General features: G+C 36.5%; 1 protein-coding gene across 1 annotated transcript in view; it reads left to right on the forward strand.

The window, feature by feature from the left end:
* The window catches only part of LOC150090085 (uncharacterized), a 460,543-nt gene that overhangs the window by 387,929 nt on the left and 53,543 nt on the right, over positions 1-19,071 (forward strand). The window contains exon 19 of the mRNA XM_090389755.1: positions 2,899-3,855. Within this exon, the coding sequence (XP_090245881.1) occupies positions 2,899-3,855 (957 nt within the window). The remainder of the gene's footprint in view (positions 1-2,898; positions 3,856-19,071) is intronic.

Here is a 19,071-nt window from a genome sequence, read left to right on the forward strand (position 1 = left end):
AATTCCTTCTACAAGTGTGGGCCATGCTCATATAAATCCCCCCCCCACCAGAGCCTTGCAAGTTCCCTCAAGTCTTGAGTTAATCCACAAGTCTTTCAGCATAATCCCTCCTATTGTGTCTGGGCAGAATTGCAGACACATGTTGTGATCTTACTTGCAGAATTTTTTCGACTAGCAATTCCACACCACAAGCTGGTAACCAACTTTTTTTGTCCATTTATTTTCCATGTACAGTAATACCCCGACTTACGCAAACTCGGAGTTACGCGGTTCTTGATTTTTCGTTTGGCAACACTGCCGCCCACTATCTTCAAGGTCATTTCTCATAGGTTATCAATATACGGTGCGGCGGCGGAGAGTGAGACCGCAAGATGAACAAAATTCAACTTTGCTGCGCATGAGCTGCACACATATACAAGAATTTGTATTCCAACTGTCATATTTATGTGTGCGTTCAAATTCGTGCTCAACTTTTGTCGGAAATTACATCGTTTTCACGAGAGGAATGGATCACGTCGGTCGAGTCGTATACAGTCAGTCCTCGTATAACACGTGTTTACACTACGCGAATTCAATCATACACTATTTATAAATACGGTAACAATATCTTATAATATAACACGAACCGAATTGGCTTATGCACGATTCGCCTTTGTGTTTACAAGAAATGGCAATCGAACGCAACACGACAGGAATGAAGAGAAGATTCTGAAAATGTATTTATGTTTTTTTTATATCAGTGAAGGGGGGGAAAACACATTTCACCATAATAACGTAAAAACCAACACAATTCCAGCTATCGGTATGCAATTAGATCGAGTTTACTACCAGTTTATAACAGATTCCACTAGCAGAAACGCAACTGGATTTTTATTGTTTTATGGTTGTAACCCCTAGAAATGTGAGGTGTTAATAGTGTATCTCTGCCTTTATGGTGTTGTTTATTCAGTTGCTACATGGGCGCAGCTTTGTTTATGTGTATCAAGCGTGCCTCCTCGTTTTGTAATTGTGCTTTATTCCCTAAAAATGAGTAAAATACTTAATTAAAAGGTGTGAAAAGGAAGCGTCCTGGTGAAGACACTGCAGATTCAGAGAGAAAAAGAAAAGCAATTATCGATAAACAGAAGCGGACTGAGTCAAAAATTCTTATTTTTGACCCAGGGAATATTTATAGTGGCCTCATACTATGGTTTATGGCCAAAATCACACCGGCCCACCGCGGTTTCCCCGGCAAGGCTTATGGCCAGTCTGCCTCTGTCGATAGAGAAAAAATTGTGAAACGCTTTGAGCGAAATGAAAGACCATGTGATATTGCACGTGCTACAGGCCTAAATGAGGCAACGGCGAAAAGCACATGACAATTGCAAACTTGACAGAAGGTCTCAGCTCAATTGAAAAGGGCTTAAAAATTTTAGAAAACAGACTCCAACGAAGAACGCGTTATAGCAACAAAGCAAGGAATAAAAAAATATTAGCTTGCTACGAAGAAATTCTGCATGAAAAAAAGGTGCTGTGTCGTCATACGAATTTGTTAGATTTTATGAAGCCATCGACATCAAAATAACTTTTTTACGTAAGTCATTTATTTTTTAATACATATTTTGTATTAATATGTATAAAGAACTGCAATTTTATTAATATTTTTCTTCTAAAATAGTGTTTTTGTTAGTCCTTGGTCCCAATTAAACAAAATTTATATGTATTTATATGCAAAGTTGTACCCCGACTTACGCGAATTCGACTTAAGAGCGATTTTCGTCGGACCCACCTATCGCTTAACTTCGGGGTATTACTGTATAGTTACTGATCTTTTGATGAAAAATAAATTCTACAGGGTGAGATTGAAAGTTCCAGGAATGGTCATGGTAAGATACTGCTGTTGTGATCAACGACAAAGCAGACAGCACTTCTTCGTCTAGCAAATGTACATCATATGTTTACTGTCTCACGCAATACTAAATGAAATTAAGGTTTTTTTTTCCCCTGCTTCACAAACATAAAAAAGCATGTCTGAACAGTGTTTGAACCTAAAATCTCTAGGTAAGTTGAGGAAAAATTCATATAAATCCAAGTATTTCCTCAAATTAAATACAAGAAGTTTATGGGGAGTCTAGTGACTAAGGGACAAAATACATGAAATTTATGGAGGGTTCTGTAAGGACATGGGACAAGTTTTCAAGTTAACCTTGAAAACTTGTGACGTGTGTGTCTATTAAATGGACGAATTCAAACTCCTGGTTAGAGAAAACTAATGCTGACATAATAGGACTAGTATCCTCATAGAATCGTGGTGTTACTTGGAAATTGGGGATGACGAGTTCTATTATGGTATGTATAATGTACAAGTATTTAGGGAAGATATAAGGAGTCCTGCTTCTCATCAAAGCAGCCTGAGCACAAACAGTGCCTTTGCCAAGTCAGAAGTTATGCCTGCCAGCATAGAATCTGTATGGTGCGAGTTAGTTTGAAGCAAAGGTATAATGAGAGTGGAAGTAATCTACAGACCAGAAATTGTGATGGTGTATGATGAGAGAGAGTGTCTACATGCAGAACGGGCAAGCAAGTGTCTTATAGGTGGTGTCTTCATAGCTCTTTTTTTTCATAATTGTTTTTTATTTTGCTTCCCCTTCATTTGTCATTAGGGTTCATTGAACAGAAGGGCTGCTTTCTCTGGAGAAACACGGATAGTATTACTTCCTAATGAACATGAAACTTCTGCTTTATCAAATAAAGATTAATTGGCGTTCTGTGGAAAATGTATGAAGCTGGTGTTCCCCAACATCTAATAGTAATGGGCACTCACTAAGTTATTTAGTTGGATTTTTTTTTTTTTTTTTTTTCATAATTGTTTTTATTTTGCAGCAATATTTATTTTGCTTCCCCTTCATTTGTTATTAGGGTTCATTGAACAGAAGAGCTGCTTTCTCTGGAGAAACACGGGTAGTATTACTTCCTAATGAACATGAACCTTCTACTTCATCAAATACAAATTCAGTACATCAGAAAGAAATGGAAAGTAATAAGTTTTTAGAATTGAACATATGTACATATTGTAAAACGAATGATACTGGAAATACGTCTACTAATAATTTAATCTGCTCCCACCAGAAATTAAAGTATTTTACAAGTCATTCTGCAAATTCTAGTATGGAATATCTAGCATCTGATTCTTCTGGTTCAGAGAACTCTACTATAAACCTTGGTGAACATGCTACTTTTCCATGTAGCAATCTTATGCGTGGTTCTAAAAATTTTTCTTTATCAGGTGATGTTGCACCTTCTCTTGAAGCTGCCGTGGCTCAGATATTACGTGGTGTGTATCCTAATTTGGCTTCACAGTTTAATTCTTCATCACCTCAGAACAGTATTCACAATAGCAGCCTTACAAAGATTTCTTCCTCGGATATGTTTGTTGATATAGATGTTGATAATGATATTGAATCTTCTGTTATGCATAAATGTGATGTAGGTCATCAGTTGCAGAAATTACTCATCCGTGTTAGAGATGTGAGCACCCAAACTGAAAAGGTGGCTGTCAGAAATGTAGGGATTAATACCCCTCGTCCAGCATCAAGAAGACCAATATTAAGTAATCTTCATAAAACCAAAAGCGAAACCTCATTAAATTCTTCAAATAACATAAAATGCAACATTTCATTAGATAGTACTACCTGTAGTTCTCCACACCTGCTTAGTCCCAGCGACTCTCTAATAAGGGCAGGCTTGATATCCAGGCAATGTGTATCGGAAGTTTCGAGACTCGTAAAAAGCCCCAGCATGAGTGATGTCAGTCACTTATCCCGGAATAAAAGCATGATTGAACATGGGCGGAGTCTGTCTCTTGGGCAATTTTTGGTAAGAACCCTAATACAGTAAATGCAAAATTTCTCGGCCTTTGAATATTTAGAATGGTGTCTGGAATTCTGGATCTTGTAGTCTTGCTTACGCTTTGCTTTTCTGTTTTTTGCTTTGCTTCTGCAAAGATAGATTTTCATTTTCTTTAAGTAGCTTGCTTTTTTATATCTTATTTCTTATTGCAGCATGTAAATACTAACTGATTATTGTCTAATTAATAACACTAAAATATTTTTGCTTTAATATTCTGACATTATGTATAAATTTTTTATTATTAACATAATTTTATTTGTTTATTGAAACTTGGTTAATTTTCTGTTCCTTAGTAAAAAAAAAAAATTCTTGTATTTATTAAATTAATTATGCTGATTTGGTAATATCAAATAATTACTTGATCATAAATATATAGTGTATCGTACATTCATACATTTTGTTTAATAATCAGTAGACTGCAATAATATAATAAGCATGTTTACATTTTCATTGGATAAACTAAACTTACTAACTGGAACCATATGCTAGGGATGACTGTAACTAAAATCCCTTATTTTAAACCCCAGCTTATATCAAAAGTTATATTTTTTGTGGTCTTGTTTTTTTTTTTTTTTTTTTTTAATGAGACCATAAATCAAAATGAAATTTAAGTCATGCTTTTATGGTATTTGCCCTAAGTTTCATTTTGTATATGAAGGGGGAATTTAGCATGTGCAGTTTTTGCTTTGTAAGAGCCTTGTGAAAATCTTCATTGTGTTACCTATGTAAATATTTATACTTACAGGGGTGGACAAAATAATAGAAACACTTGATTTCTTTTAATGGCTTTATGACATATTTATGAATACGCAGTGATGGTTTTTTTTTTTTTTTTCTTTTGTTTGTTTCTTGCATGCAGGTAGTACTGTGAAGGTAAGATGAATAAAGCTGATGTTTATTTAGAGGTGCTATGAAAAAGTACATGAAAAAAAAATGACAAACCAGGCCAAATCCCAAAGTGGTATTTGTTGGTGCACATTTAGCAGGGGCATCAGAGACTAAAACTGCTGGTTTAATGTAATGTATCCAGAGCAGCTGTGTTGAAAGTGATGGCTGTATTCACCACGTGTAAAACAAAATCTGATAGCACAAATTGCAGAAAACCAAAGCTGACTGAAAAGGATTGTAGCCCCAAAAAACTATTGCCTCAAAAATAGCTGCAGAACTTAATGTGAGTCTTGGCAATCCAGTTTCTAGAGAAAAACAGTTCAGTGAAAACTTCACAAAGCTAAAATTATGCAGAGCTGCTATTTCCAAGCCACTTGTTACTGATGATAATACTAGAAAAAGGATGCAGTGGTGTAAGGAGCACAAAAAATGGACATTTGATGATTGGAAACATGTAATATTTTCAGACAAATCATCATTCACACATTTTTCAGCATTAGGGAGAGTTTACATTTTGCAAATGTCAAGGGAAGCACATCATACTGCCTATCTTGTGCAAACTGTCAAACATGGAGGGAGATCAACAATGTTTTGGGCAGCAATATCTTGGTATTCTTTAGATCATATCATAATCCTGAATTGGAAAATTAATGGCACTGGTTATCTTGATATTCTGAGTAACCAGGTTCATCTCGTGATGCAAACAGTTCCTCATGAATGATGTCATGTTTCAAGATGATAATGCTCCAGTACATGCAGCCAGATGAGGGACTCACTCCTAATGTTACACCAATCTGAAGAATATTCAGCATTGAGCTTGCTCAAACCATTCAAGTCCTTATACACCTCAGTCAGATCACCTCACAGGTGCCTAATATCCAGATGCTGCAATTTGCTGAAATTAAGCCTTTCTTGGTAAGAGCAACCCTTTGTTACCCCCGCCAATCTTGTTGCCCTTCTCTGTATTTGTTCCAGCAGCTCTACATCCTTCTTAAAATGAGGCCTCCAGACCTGTATGCAGTACTCAAGGTGTGATCTGACTGTTGCCTTATGTAATGGAATAATCACCTCTTTATCCATGATAGCAAAATTCCTGTATATGAAGACCCCATGAGCTGCTCTGTCAGCTTATCTGCACTGCTCAGAAAACTTCATATCTGACTGCACAATTACCCAGGTCTTTTTCATTCTCCACTACCCTGAGTATAGTACTGAACAATTGGTGTGTTACTATGCAGTACTTTGTATTTGTAAGTGTTAAAAAACTTAATTTGATCAGGTCAGTTGGTCAACATTTAATATTGACCAACTGACCCCACACGAATAATAATTCTCTCTTTATCGCCCTTAAAATCTGACAATCTGTTGCTAACATCATCAATTGTAGCTCCTGCAAACACACTCTGGTTCTGGACCACCCATCTTTATTAAAAAAAAATGTTATCCGTTTCTCTGACAGTGGAGTCTCCCAATAGCTCTAGATCACCTTCGACCAGAGCATTCTCCACTTGACTGTTGTTTTCTGGGACCCAAATTGGGAGTGCATCACTTGACAGGTCAAGAGATACTCAAGTCTCTGACAAGCTACCAGTTACATTTGTTTCTAGGGCAAGCACTCATTTCTTCAATGACTCAAATTCTTCTCATAACGCACTAAGTTGTAATTTGAGATTGGTACTCTCCTTTCATTGGTTGCAATGAAAAATCATCACCAGATGAGCTAGGTCTGACTCAAATGGAAATGCTTGTGGGCATTTCCATTTGAGTCCCGATGTCCCTGGACTTTGTATTGTAAGTGGATCTTGTAGCACCCATAATTTAAATAAAATTTGAACATTACAAAGATCACGAAATTTAAATTTACAATATATTACAGAATTTATGTTAATAAAATAATGCAAAAACTGTTGACAAAACTTAAATCACTAAAGCAGTTAAATTTAAGATCGAACAATAGTTAGGAAATTCCCACCAGAATATTGATAACCAAAGATATCTGAATATTAAGCTGTAGCTTTCCAAATACTTTTACAAATTTAAACTTATAATATACTATGGAATTTAAATCAACAGAATATTACAGAAATTATACTGCTGACAAAACTTTTAACCACTAGTGAAATAAATTTAAGCTACCCAACAAAAGTTCCTGACAAAATATTGATGGCAAAGGCTATCTCTGAATATTAAGCTGTAGCTTTCCAAGGACATATCTAAATACAAAAATAAACTAACCTATCACTATAGAAATTCAAACTGTATATTAACTACAGTTTAGTATATTAAAATAAAAAGAACTTAAATTATTTCAAAAACTAACCTGCAATGAAGAGCTTTGGAAATAGCAGCCACATGTTTTAGCTTCAATCCCAAAATTTTGAAGGCGCCTCCGTAGCCAGGTGAGCAGGAGCAGCAGTGCATAGCACACACTTCTTGATTAGACCGGGGTTCGAGCCCGTGACCATCAAATACAGAGGATGCGGGAAAGGTCAGAGAATGACCACCGCATATCTCCGGAGCAATATGGCCTTAGTTGCTAATGCTCCTAAAAACCAAATAACAAACATAACATAACAACCAAAATTTTGATGAATGAATGGAATAGCTGTAGTGTTGGGGGGGGGGATAGAGACATGATATATGTAAAAAAAGTTCAGCCAGTGTAGTTTTTGTTCGTTTGTATTGAATTGTTTTATTGTGATGCTCCTTCTTACTTGGTTAATAATGCTTGTATTATCTAAAAAAAAAATGTAGCATGTACTTTGCTACTAAATAAAGAAAGAAGGCTAAAGATGAATGATCTTTATCAGCTAACAAGTTTCGGTGCTTATATACCATATTTACTGGACCATGAAACACATTTTTATTTCCTGGAAAATAATACTACATGCAGGGGAAAAAAGGAGTAAAAAACAGAAATTAATGTATACATTTTAAATTCCATTTTTATTTCCAAAAATGATAGCCTCAGATTTCAATGTGATGGTAGGTTCATATTTACACCTTTTAACATTAATTCAACACGTAAGGTGTTGGTGAGCCCTTCATAACATTGATTCTGTAAGAACAAATAATTATTCATTATTGTATATTAAATTTATTTTATAAACTTAAAAGTTTAAATTTTTTATTGCAAGTGCTTATTGTGTATACAGTAATTGCTTTACATAGCAAAAATATTTATTGGTGTGGATCAGTAGTGAGGGAGGGATATTGATTCTGGTAGCTTAAGGATGTTCGTGCCCCTAGATGGCATTCAATGCACTTTTAACATGACGTGTGGCACACCAGGAAAAAGGTTGATCTTTCCTAATTGTTGCTTAGCATATCTGAGTGATGTTTTAAACACCTCACTTGAACTCATCCTTTATTCGCATGTAAAAAAAAAATAATAAAATGCTGCTTCCTCTGGCTGCATTCATATATGTGATGCTAAAGTATATCTGCCAGTGACAATTAAATCTCCAACCAATTCAGTAAACTTAAAGAGCCTTCATACCTCTTTAATTTTATTGGCTACTTAGGGGGTTCATCACTGGCAGATCTGCTTCAGTGTTGCACGAACACAGCTTTCTGGAAAGGATTACAGGAAATTTACCATGTCTACCTTACCTTCAGTATATGAGACCGTGACTATCCCCTCCCTTGCCCTTCCCATTGAGATCTACGTGTGCAACAATAAACAGTGTTCACTCTGATTTACTGGCACTAATTATCATTTGATCATCAGTATTGTAAAAACTGATACTGTATGTATTTCGTAGCCTTGGTTATTATAGTTGATAATTGGTGCAGATCCCTTCACCGCTTCTCATATTCTGTCTTTGTCCTTTGTTATTGTGTTCACCATCGACACTGACAAATCTGAATTCTGCCCGATACTCAATGTTTGACCATTTTACATATAAAATACATATTATTTTAATTTTCTGATCCAACTCGACTGCTTCTGTAGCCTTGGTTATTATAATTGATAATTGGTGCAGATCCCTTCACTGCTTCACTAGCCTTGGTTATTATAGTTGATAATTGGTGCAGATCCCTTCACTGCTTCACATATTCTGTCTTAGTCCTTTATTATTGTGTTCACCATTGACACTGACAAATCTGAATTCTGCCTGATAATTGTTAATGTTTGACCATTTTACATATAAAATACATATTATTTTAATTTTCTGATCCAGCTTGACTGCCTTCCTTTCTTGATAGTACCACTGTCACTTATTCTCTTAGTTGGCACCATGATAACAGTCAAAATTAAATTTTCTGAAAGGAACTTCAGAGGGTTAAGATAAACTCACTATCACCCCCATGCAAACTCGTGTTTTACTAAACCACATTTCTGGAGGTCACTTCCATAAAACGATAAAAACAATTTACACTTTCTGGGTTATTGGGCTTTTCTATTAGTGCAATTTGTTATAAACTGGTAGTAAATTCAATCTTATTGCATTTGCGATAATACCGATAGCCGGAATTGTGTGGGTTTATTATGGTCCGTGTGTTCCCTTCACTGAAATCTTCAGTCATATAAAAAAACATAAATAAATTTACAGAATCTTCTCTTCATTCCTATTTTTATGCTTGTTACACTGTATCTCACTTGTGCAATTTGTATGTGCCGAGATCACCATTATTGATTGCTCATTTTATTTTATTTTTATATTTTTACTGTTTTAAATTTTACAATCCTTAAAATGGTTTTAAAAAAAATTAGTTAAAAAAATTTAACGTAAGTCTTGGGACTTACTGTATTGAAAAATGTTCAGTAACTTACGTAAGAAGTATCGCGATAGATAAAAAATGAAAAAAACTTACCACACACTATTTGTGTGTCCAATACGATTCTTCCCTTTAGGCGCCTCTGTAACCAGGTTGGAAGGAGCAGCAGTGCATAGCACACGCTTCTTGATTAGACCGGGGTTCGAGCCCGTCACCACCAAATACGGAGGATGCGGAAAGGTCAGGGAATGACCACAGCATATCCCGGAGCAATATGGCCTTAGTTGCTAATGCTCCTAAAAACCAAATAACAAACAACAGCTTCCCTTTATTTTTTTATGATGTCAATTTTAAATCTAATAGCTTTTGTTTATTTTTTATGATGTTGCATATGGTTTGGTCACCAACATTATAATGTTTATTAAAGATTTAATAGATGCACCATTTTCAAGTTTTTATTTAATTGAAAGTACAACTCTTTTGCGTTTACCCATCATTTTCACAATTTGTAACAAATTTATATTAGTACAAAAAAAATTTCGATATCCCTGACATAAATAACAAAACAAAATTTGTCTTTTTGTGATGCGACAGAACACAACATTCGATGCGACGCACTAAAACAAACTAAACATTTGTTTGATAATAGGTACATTAATCTCCTAATGACGACTTATAATGTTACTTATTTAAGACTTGCAAAACATCTTTTATGCCTATTCTAGTTATTACTTGGATTTTATGATTTCTGGTTTAATTTTTTTTTCCAAATTTGGAGTCTTGAAGTGTCCCGGTTAATCTGATCCCAGTAAATCGAGAGTCTGCTGTATATGATAAAATATTCACACAACTGCTCATCAGGCTTATTGTCCAAGTTTGCAGATGATACAAAGGTTGGCAATGGGCTGAGAAGTGGCAACTGAAGTTTAGCATTGACAAATGCAAAGTGTACTGCATATGGTTAGTAGTAACCCAAGAGAAACATACCAACCGTGTGGTACTACACTCAGGAGGTGGAGAATGAAAAATAACTGGGGATAATTGTGCAGTCAGATATGAAGTTCTCTGAGAAGTGCAGACGGGCAGGCAGAGCAGGTCATGGAGTTTTGTTAATGTTATATAGGAATTTTGCTAGCAGATACAAGAAGGTGATTATCCCTTTGTATAAGGCAGTGGTCAGGTCACACCTTGTGCACTGCGTACAGGTCTGGAGGCCTAATTTTAGGAAGTATGTAGAGTTGCTAGAACGAGTACAGAGAAGGGCAACAAGATTGTTGAGAGGAACAAAGGGATGCACTTACGAAGAAAGGCCTAAGTTCTGCATGTTGCAGCATCTGGAGACTAGGCACCTGCGAGGTGATCTGATTGAGGTGTATAAGGCCTTGAATGGTTTGAGCAGGCTCAATGCTGACGGGATACGTCCGCTTGCTCAGATTAAGAACCTGAGGCAGACATAGATTCAAATTGAGGAAAGACAGTTGTAGAATAGATGTGCAGAAGTTTGCCTTTAGCTAGTGGGTAGTTGATTGTTGGAACAGACTTCCATCTGTTGTTGTGGAAGTTGATAGCTTAAATAAATTTAAGACTGAACTAGACAAACATTTGGAGTGGCCACATGGCTGAAATGGGAAGTGTGGTTTTTTTTTTTTTTTTTTTTTGGCTGATGTTGTATACGCTTGCTTTCTTGCATCATATGCTTCAACTAATGCTAATGTGTGCACACACCAGTAGTTGAATTTGTTTTGTTGTTACTTTGTTGTTCAAATGCATGTTAAATGGTTTTATTTTCTCATTAAAAATCATAGTTGGAAACTCTAAGCCAAAGATAAAAGAAGAAAAACGAGATTTCTTAAGAGAGATAAATAAACTGCATAGATAATAATATTATTATTATTATTAGCCATAAGGTGGAAGGAAGCTTGAGGCTTATGCTGCACGCCAAAAAAAAAAAATTCTGAGTTACCCAGAGAGAGAGAGAGAGAGAAGTAGAAAGGAATCACTAAGAAAGAGAAAATGGTGATATCCAGTTCAGGACCCTGAGTGTGCCAAGCCTATACTCACCAGATGTTGAGTCTCTGGTGCTAAATGTATAAAAGTTTACTGTAGTGATAATTTTGAGGATACAGCATTGGGGCTCATTTTTGTAGTTGCTAAGATTTTTTTTGAAATAGTGGTGTTTTTTTTTTGTGTTTTTTTGTTTTTTTTTCTATATATTGTGTGTGTGCCCCAAATTGGAGACAGTATTTGTTTTTTATCATTATTTGCCAAAAAGAAAAATTGCTATTAACATATGTATCAAAACACAGCCCATATACATGGTCTGTGTTAGGGTAACTAAGAGTAGGAACAGGTGCATGTATACTTGCATGTACAATAATGCTAGAAGTATACTTAATAATTTTGATGAATCAGAAGTGCTGGTCAAGACATCAAAGGTGGATAGTGTTGGGATATCAGAGACGTTGTGTCACACAGATGTAAGCAGTGTGGAATTGGAATTTGGGAAGTACACTGTGTACAGAAAGGATAGACAGGACAAGAAGGGAGGAGGGGTTATGCTGTTAGTTAAGAAACAAAATCTAAGGAAGTGCATCCAATTGACATTGGTAGACAATGCAATGTTGAGTCTGTTTGGTATGACATAAGCACGGGGAAAGGGAAAATGAGAGTAGGTGTGTGTTATAGGCCAAATGAATCTGATGAGTATAATGAGCAATTGTGCAGAGAAATAGAGTGGACCAGTAAATCAGAGTGTCTTATAATGGGGGATTTTAATTTCCCAGAAAGTGACTGGAATTTGTGGGTTGGTCACTCACACACTAGCAAGGCTTTTGTGGATTTATTGGATGATTGTTTTCTAAAACAGCATGTTTGGGAGGTAACTAGAGGGAGTAATACTCTTGATCTGATTATCAGTAGTGATTATTCATGCATTAAGAATTTGCAGATAAAGGAACCACTGGTTGACAATGATCACAGTGTTCTGATGTGAAATTTACTTGAAGATGTAACTATCATCAAGGGTAAAAGACAGGTGACTACAGTGGTCTCAGACAGTTTTTAAATTCTATACAGGGGATCAACTGATGTTGTTACCAACAGTGAATTCTAAATAGAAAGCCTTCAGGGACTACTAGGCTTTTCATACCAACTAAGAAATACTGTTCAAGGTTTAGCCTAAATGGACATCAGATGAACTAATGAGACTCGTGGCAGAGAAGAAAAATGCATGGGATGCATATAAATTATCAGGCAACACAGAAGCCTCTGGCAGATATAAGCTAGGCTGTAATCAAGTGATAAAGGATGTTAGGCAGGTGAAGGCAGATTACCAGTTATATTAAAGGAGGCAGCAAAGGAAGTAAGCAAATCCTTAGCCATAATTATGAGAGCATCCTTGGACTCAGGGGAGGTCCCTGTGTACTGGAGGTGTGCAAATGTATCCCCAATTCACAAAGGGGTTTCAAAGGATGACACAAGTAATCATAGACTTATTAGTTTAACTTGTATTCCAGGGAAAATAATGGAGTTGATGGTTAAAAAAGCATTGCAGGATCATCTAGACGTGACTGCAGTAATAGTTCAGACACAGCTTGCGTTTGACTGCATCTGCAGTCACATTATTTGATAGCCACAATTGATGATTTTAATTTATGGTGAGGTTCAAAAGAATTTCATAACTACTGTTCATAAATATGCCAAAAAATTTCCAACACAGTTTTATGATTTTATGCTAAAATCATAAAACATTTGCTGTTGTGGAGCAATGACTTCAATAACTAGGTATTCTGAAACCACAATAGGTAAATGCTGTTTGAGGAAGATTTTTATGAACTGAAAACATGGAAGGTTATATACTTCATGCTGTACAAGTATCTCTTGCCATAAGTATCAGAGGGTTGTCATATTGCATAAATGTAATCTGACAACCTTCATATTCAAACATGTGGAGCAAGACTTGATCAGCAGTTATATCCATTTCACAGTACAGCTATACAAGAAGTATTGCCAAAAGATACAAATAAAATACAAACTTTTGACTGTGGTTTATTTTGCAGTGTACATATGAATATCATGTTTTACAAGAAATGTAATTCTCAACTTTTGAAACACTCATGCCTGAGCTAAAGGAAACTCACATACACAGTTGTCTGTACACATAATCAACATCAGTTTCCTTTAACCCCATAATGGTGTCAACTGACCCTAAGTGCCATAGAGGCTATTCAAAATAAATAAAAAAATTATATACCAGAGTGAAATCAATCCCAATTTTAGTATTCTTCAGTTATTGCATTTCCTTTCAGTCTGAATCATTAAATTGGCTTGTTAATGAAGGAGTTTGACCATAAACAAATAAAATAACACATTTTATTTAAGCTTAATTTATGCAATTATTAAAAACATGAATTTTTATCAAAAATTCCAATTCTGGCTATTGTCATCCTCCAGGAGTAGCACAAATTGCTGACACATGCCAGCTCATATAAATAATTTGAGCACTAATAATGAAGAATGCGGGAGTTTCATTTTCATATATGTAAATGAAAAGTGCTCATGTAAACAGTTCAAGCACCAATGATGAAAAACATGTTAGTTTTGTTTCTGCAAGGTGATGCTCTCTACTATTCTCAGCAGTGAAAGCCTTAGCAGTGCATTCTTCCCTTAGCAACAAGTTATGCCACACTCAAACAAGGGAAGCAAGTTCAAACAAGAACAAACATGTATGCCTCTAGGGTTTTATTTTTAAGAATTTTGCATTTCAAATATTAAAAAAATGAATTTTTCATAGTTCATGGTAAATTTAAAAGGGTAACATTAAAAAATGAACATGGAATTATTTCTTGCCGACTTCAGGGAATAGTATGTTTCTGAGTGTAAGGGTGGTTTTGCATCCGTGCCAGACTTAATGTTTGGTATGGTGCTTTTGGAGACAGTCTTGTTGTGCTTTATTCTACTAGCAAGGCTTTTGACAATGACATACCTGCATTTTCTGCAGAACAGTTTGTGGGAACTACTGGAAGGCATACCTCTTGAAAATTGGCAGAGGATGTGATTTATGCAAGGTGCTACAGCCCACTTTTCCTGTAACGTTTCTGAATTTTTCAGTACATAGTACAATAATTTGATTGGTTGGAACAACAACACTGTACAGTGTACCATGATCACCCATCCTCACATCTTTATTCTGCCATAAATGCATTAAACCACCACAAGATCAACTGAAAAATCACATTCTGAAAATTGCTGAAACCATTAAGCGTAGTCCTTAAACGATGACATGTTAGAGAGTTAGTAATAGTAATAGTGGCATGTGATGCAAGAAAAAAAAAACGTATGAGCTTATTTAGCATCAGCCAAAAAAAAAAAAAAAAAAATCACACAACCATTTCCTCTAAATGTTTGTTCAGTTCCTCCTTAAATTTATTTAATCTATCAACTTCCACAACAACAGATGGAAGTTTGTTCCAGCAATCAACCACCCTCTGGCTAAAGGCAAATTTTCACACATCTATTCTACAGCAGTCTTCCCTCAATTTGAATTTATGCCCCCCTTAGGTTTGTAATCTGAACAAGTGGAAGAATCCTATCAGAAGTCAGCATGCTCAACCCAAAGGCCTTATACACCTCAGTCAGATCGCCTTGCAGGTGCCTATTCTCCAGCCGCTGCAATTTGCAGAACTTAAGCCTCTCTTGGTAAGAGGATCCCTTCATTCCCCTCACCAATCTTGTTGCCTTCTCTGTACATGCTCAAGCAAATCTACATCCTTCCTAAAATGAGGCCTCCAGACCTGTATGCAGTACTCAAGGCGTGGCCTGACCATTGCCTTATACAGAAGGACAATCACCCTCTAATAACATTAGTCCACGAAGAGCAGCACCCGTTGATTACCACCCTCTGTCTTCTCCCACTTAACTATCCTTTTATCCATTGTAGCAACTTACCCTTAATACCATTCTGCTCCAATTTGTACAATAGTCTTTCATGCGCAACAGTGTCAAAAGCTTTCCTGAAATCCAAATATATGATATCAAAATTATTCTTTGCATCCAGTTCCTTTGGATGCAAAGAATTTTGCATCCAGTTCACATCATAATACCCTATCAAATTTTTCAGACAAGACTTTCCCTTAACAAACCCATGCTGTGTCTGAATTATTGCTGCAGTCTTATCTAGATGATCCTGCAATGCATCTTTAACCAGTGACTCCATTATTTTACCCGGAACAGAAGTTAAACTAACTGGTCTGTAATTACTCGTGTCACCCTTTTCTATCCCCCTTTGTGAATTGGGGATACATTTGCACATCTCCAGTCCATGGGGAACTCCCCTGAGTCCAAGGATGCTCTCATAATTATGGCTAAGGGTTTGCTTAGTTGCTTTGCCGCCTCCTTTAATATAACTAGATAGATCCCATCCACCCCAGGTGCTTTTCTTATGTTTAACTTCAACAATTTCTCCTCCACTTTGCTCTCAGTTATTACAAAATCATTAAGTATCCTGCTACAATTTGATAACCTTCTGCCATTTTCAAACCTTAATAATTCCTCATGTGTGAATGTAGATGCAAAATACTCATTCAGTTTGTTTGCTATCTGAGCAGGATCATCAACAGTCGAACCATCAATGTCAAGTGGACCAATCAGATTCATCCCCTTCCTTTTAGAGTTTATATAAGTAAAGAAATCCTTGCTGTTTTTCTTAGCATCTTTTACCAAGGATTTCTCGTAATCTGCCTTCGCCTGCCTAACCTCCTTTGTGACTTGATTGCAGACTAGTTTATATCTGCCATAGGCTTCTGAGTTGCTTGATAATTTATATGCATCCCACGCATTTTTCTTCCCTGTTATGAGTCTCATTAGTTCATTAGATAACCATTTAGGCCTAAACCTTGAACAATATTTCTTAATAGGTATGAAACTTATAGCGGCATCCACGATTAATTCCTTGAATGCTTCCCACTTAGAATTTACTGTTGGTAACATTGTCAGTTTATCCCACTGTGCAGAATTTAAAAACTTTCTGAGACCACTGTACTCTCCTTTACGGAAGCAAAAACCCTTTCCTTTACCCCTGATGGTAATTATATCTTTAAGTAAATCCCACATCAGTACACTGTGATCACTGCCAACTAGTGGTGCGTTTATCTGCAAATTCTTAGTACACGAATGCTCACTGCTGATAACCGGATCAAAAGTATTACTCTCTCTGGTTGCCTCTCGAACATGCTGCTGCACAAAACAATCATCCAGTAAATCCACAAAAGTCTGACTAGTGTTTGAGTGACCAACTCACAAGTTCCAGTCAATATCTTGGAAGTTAAAATCCCCCATTATAAGACATTCTGATTTACTGGCCCACTGTATTTCTTTGTATAATTGTTCATTGTACTCATTCGAGTCATTAGGCCTATAACACTCCCACTCTTATTTTTGCTTTCACAGTGCTTATGTCACACCAAACTGACTCAACAGTGCACTGTTCATCTATATCAATTGGATGCACTTCTTTTGATTTTATGTTTTTCTTAATTAACAGCATAACACCTCCTCTCTTTCTATCCTGTCTATCCTTTCTGTACATATTGTACCTCTATAAGCTGATATATAGTAGTTCCTGTCAATGATATATAGGAATTTTGCTAGCAGCGAAAAGGAGGTGATTATCCCTCTGTGTAAGGCAATGGACAGGCCACGCCTTGAGTACTGCATACAGGTCTTGCTTCATTTTCGGAAGGATGTAGATTTACTTGAGCGTGTACAGAGAAGGGCAACAAGATTGGTGAGGGGAATGAAGGGATCCTCTTACCAAGAGAGGCTTAAGTTCTGCAAATTGCAGTGGCTGGAGACTAGGCACCTGCGCGATGATCTGATTGAGGTGTATAAGGTCTTGAATGGGTTGAGCACGCTGAATTCTGATGGAATCCTTCCACTTGTTCAGATTCTTGTTGAATTCTGATGGAATCCTTCCACTTGTTCAGATTAGAAACCTAAGGGGGGCATAAATTCAAATTAAGAAAAGACAGAAGTAGAATAGATGTGCGGAAATTTGCCTTTAGCCAGCGGGTGGTTAATTGCTGGAACAAACTTCCATCTGTCATTTTGGAAGTTGATGGGTTGAATAAATTTAAGGAGGAACTGGACAGACATTTGGAGGGAATGGTGTGATTTTTTTTTTTTTTTTTTGGCTGATGCTGCATAAGCTTATACACATGCTTTCTTGCATCATGTGCCACTACTACTACTATTACCTCCTTTTCATTGCTAGCAAAATTCCTGTATATCATTGAGAAAACCCCATGACCTGCTCTTGCAGCCTGTCTCTATTGTTTAGAAAACTTCATATCTGACTGCACAATTACTCCCAGGTCTTTTTCATTTTTTACCACCCTAAGTGTAGTACTACACAGTTGGTACGTTCCTCTGGGGTTACTTCTACCCATATGTAGTACTTTGCATTTATCAATGTTAAACTTCAGTTGCCACTTCTCAGCCCATCCTCCCAAATTTTCTAGATCCTGTTGCAGTAGCACACTGCCATTACTGTCATTAAGAGCAGTGCGCACCCATTGATTACCACCTCTTTTTTCTCCCGCTCAACCATCCTTTTATCCAACTTACCCTTAATGCCATTCTGCTCCAATTTGTACAGTAGTCTTCCATGTGCAACAGTGTCAAAAGCTTTCCTGAAATCCAAGTATATGATATCAAAATTATTTTTTGCATCTAGTTCCTTTGTAACCATATCATAATATCCAATCAGATTTGTCAGACAAGTCTTTCCCTTGACGAACCCATGCTGTGTTTGAATTAGTTACTGCTGTCTTGTCTAGATGATCCTGCAATGCATCTTTAACCAGTGACTCCATTATTTTATCCGGAACAGAAGTTAAACTAACTGGTCTGTAATTACTCGTGTCACCCTTCGTTCCCCCCATTGTGAATACATCCTCCAGTCCGTGGGGACCTCCCCTGAGTTCTCCTTTAATATAACTGGATAGATCCCGGGTGCCTTTCTTATGTTTAACTTCAACAATTTCTCCTCCATTTTGCTCTCAGTTATTACAAAATCATTAAGCACCCTGCTACAATTTGATAACTTTCTGCCATTTTCAAACCTTAATAACTCCTCATATGTGAATGTAGATGCAAAATACTCATTGTTTGTTTGCTATCTGAGCAGGATCATCAACAGTCGAACCATCGATATCAAGTGGACTAATCTGATTCATCCCCTTCCTATTAGAGTTTATGTAAGTAAAGAAATCCTTGCTGTTTTTCTTAGCGTCCTTTGTCAAAGATTTCTCGTAATCTGCCTTCGCCTGCCAAACCTCCTTTGTGACTTGATTACAGACTAGCTTATATCTGCCATAGGCTTCTGTGTTGTGTGATAATTTATATGCATCCCATGCATTTTTCTTCTCTGCCACAAGTCTCATTAGTTCATTTGACAACCATTTAGGCCTAAACCTTGAACAATATTTCTTAATCGGTATGAAACATTTAGTAGCTTCCACGATTAATTCCTTGAATGCTTCCCACTTAGAATTTGCTGTTGGTAACACCATCAGT

The sequence above is a fragment of the Mastigoproctus giganteus genome, chromosome 2 (assembly GCF_048544385.1).
Source record: "Mastigoproctus giganteus isolate SK-2022 chromosome 2, ASM4854438v1, whole genome shotgun sequence".
Lineage (NCBI taxonomy): Eukaryota > Metazoa > Arthropoda > Arachnida > Uropygi > Thelyphonidae > Mastigoproctus > Mastigoproctus giganteus.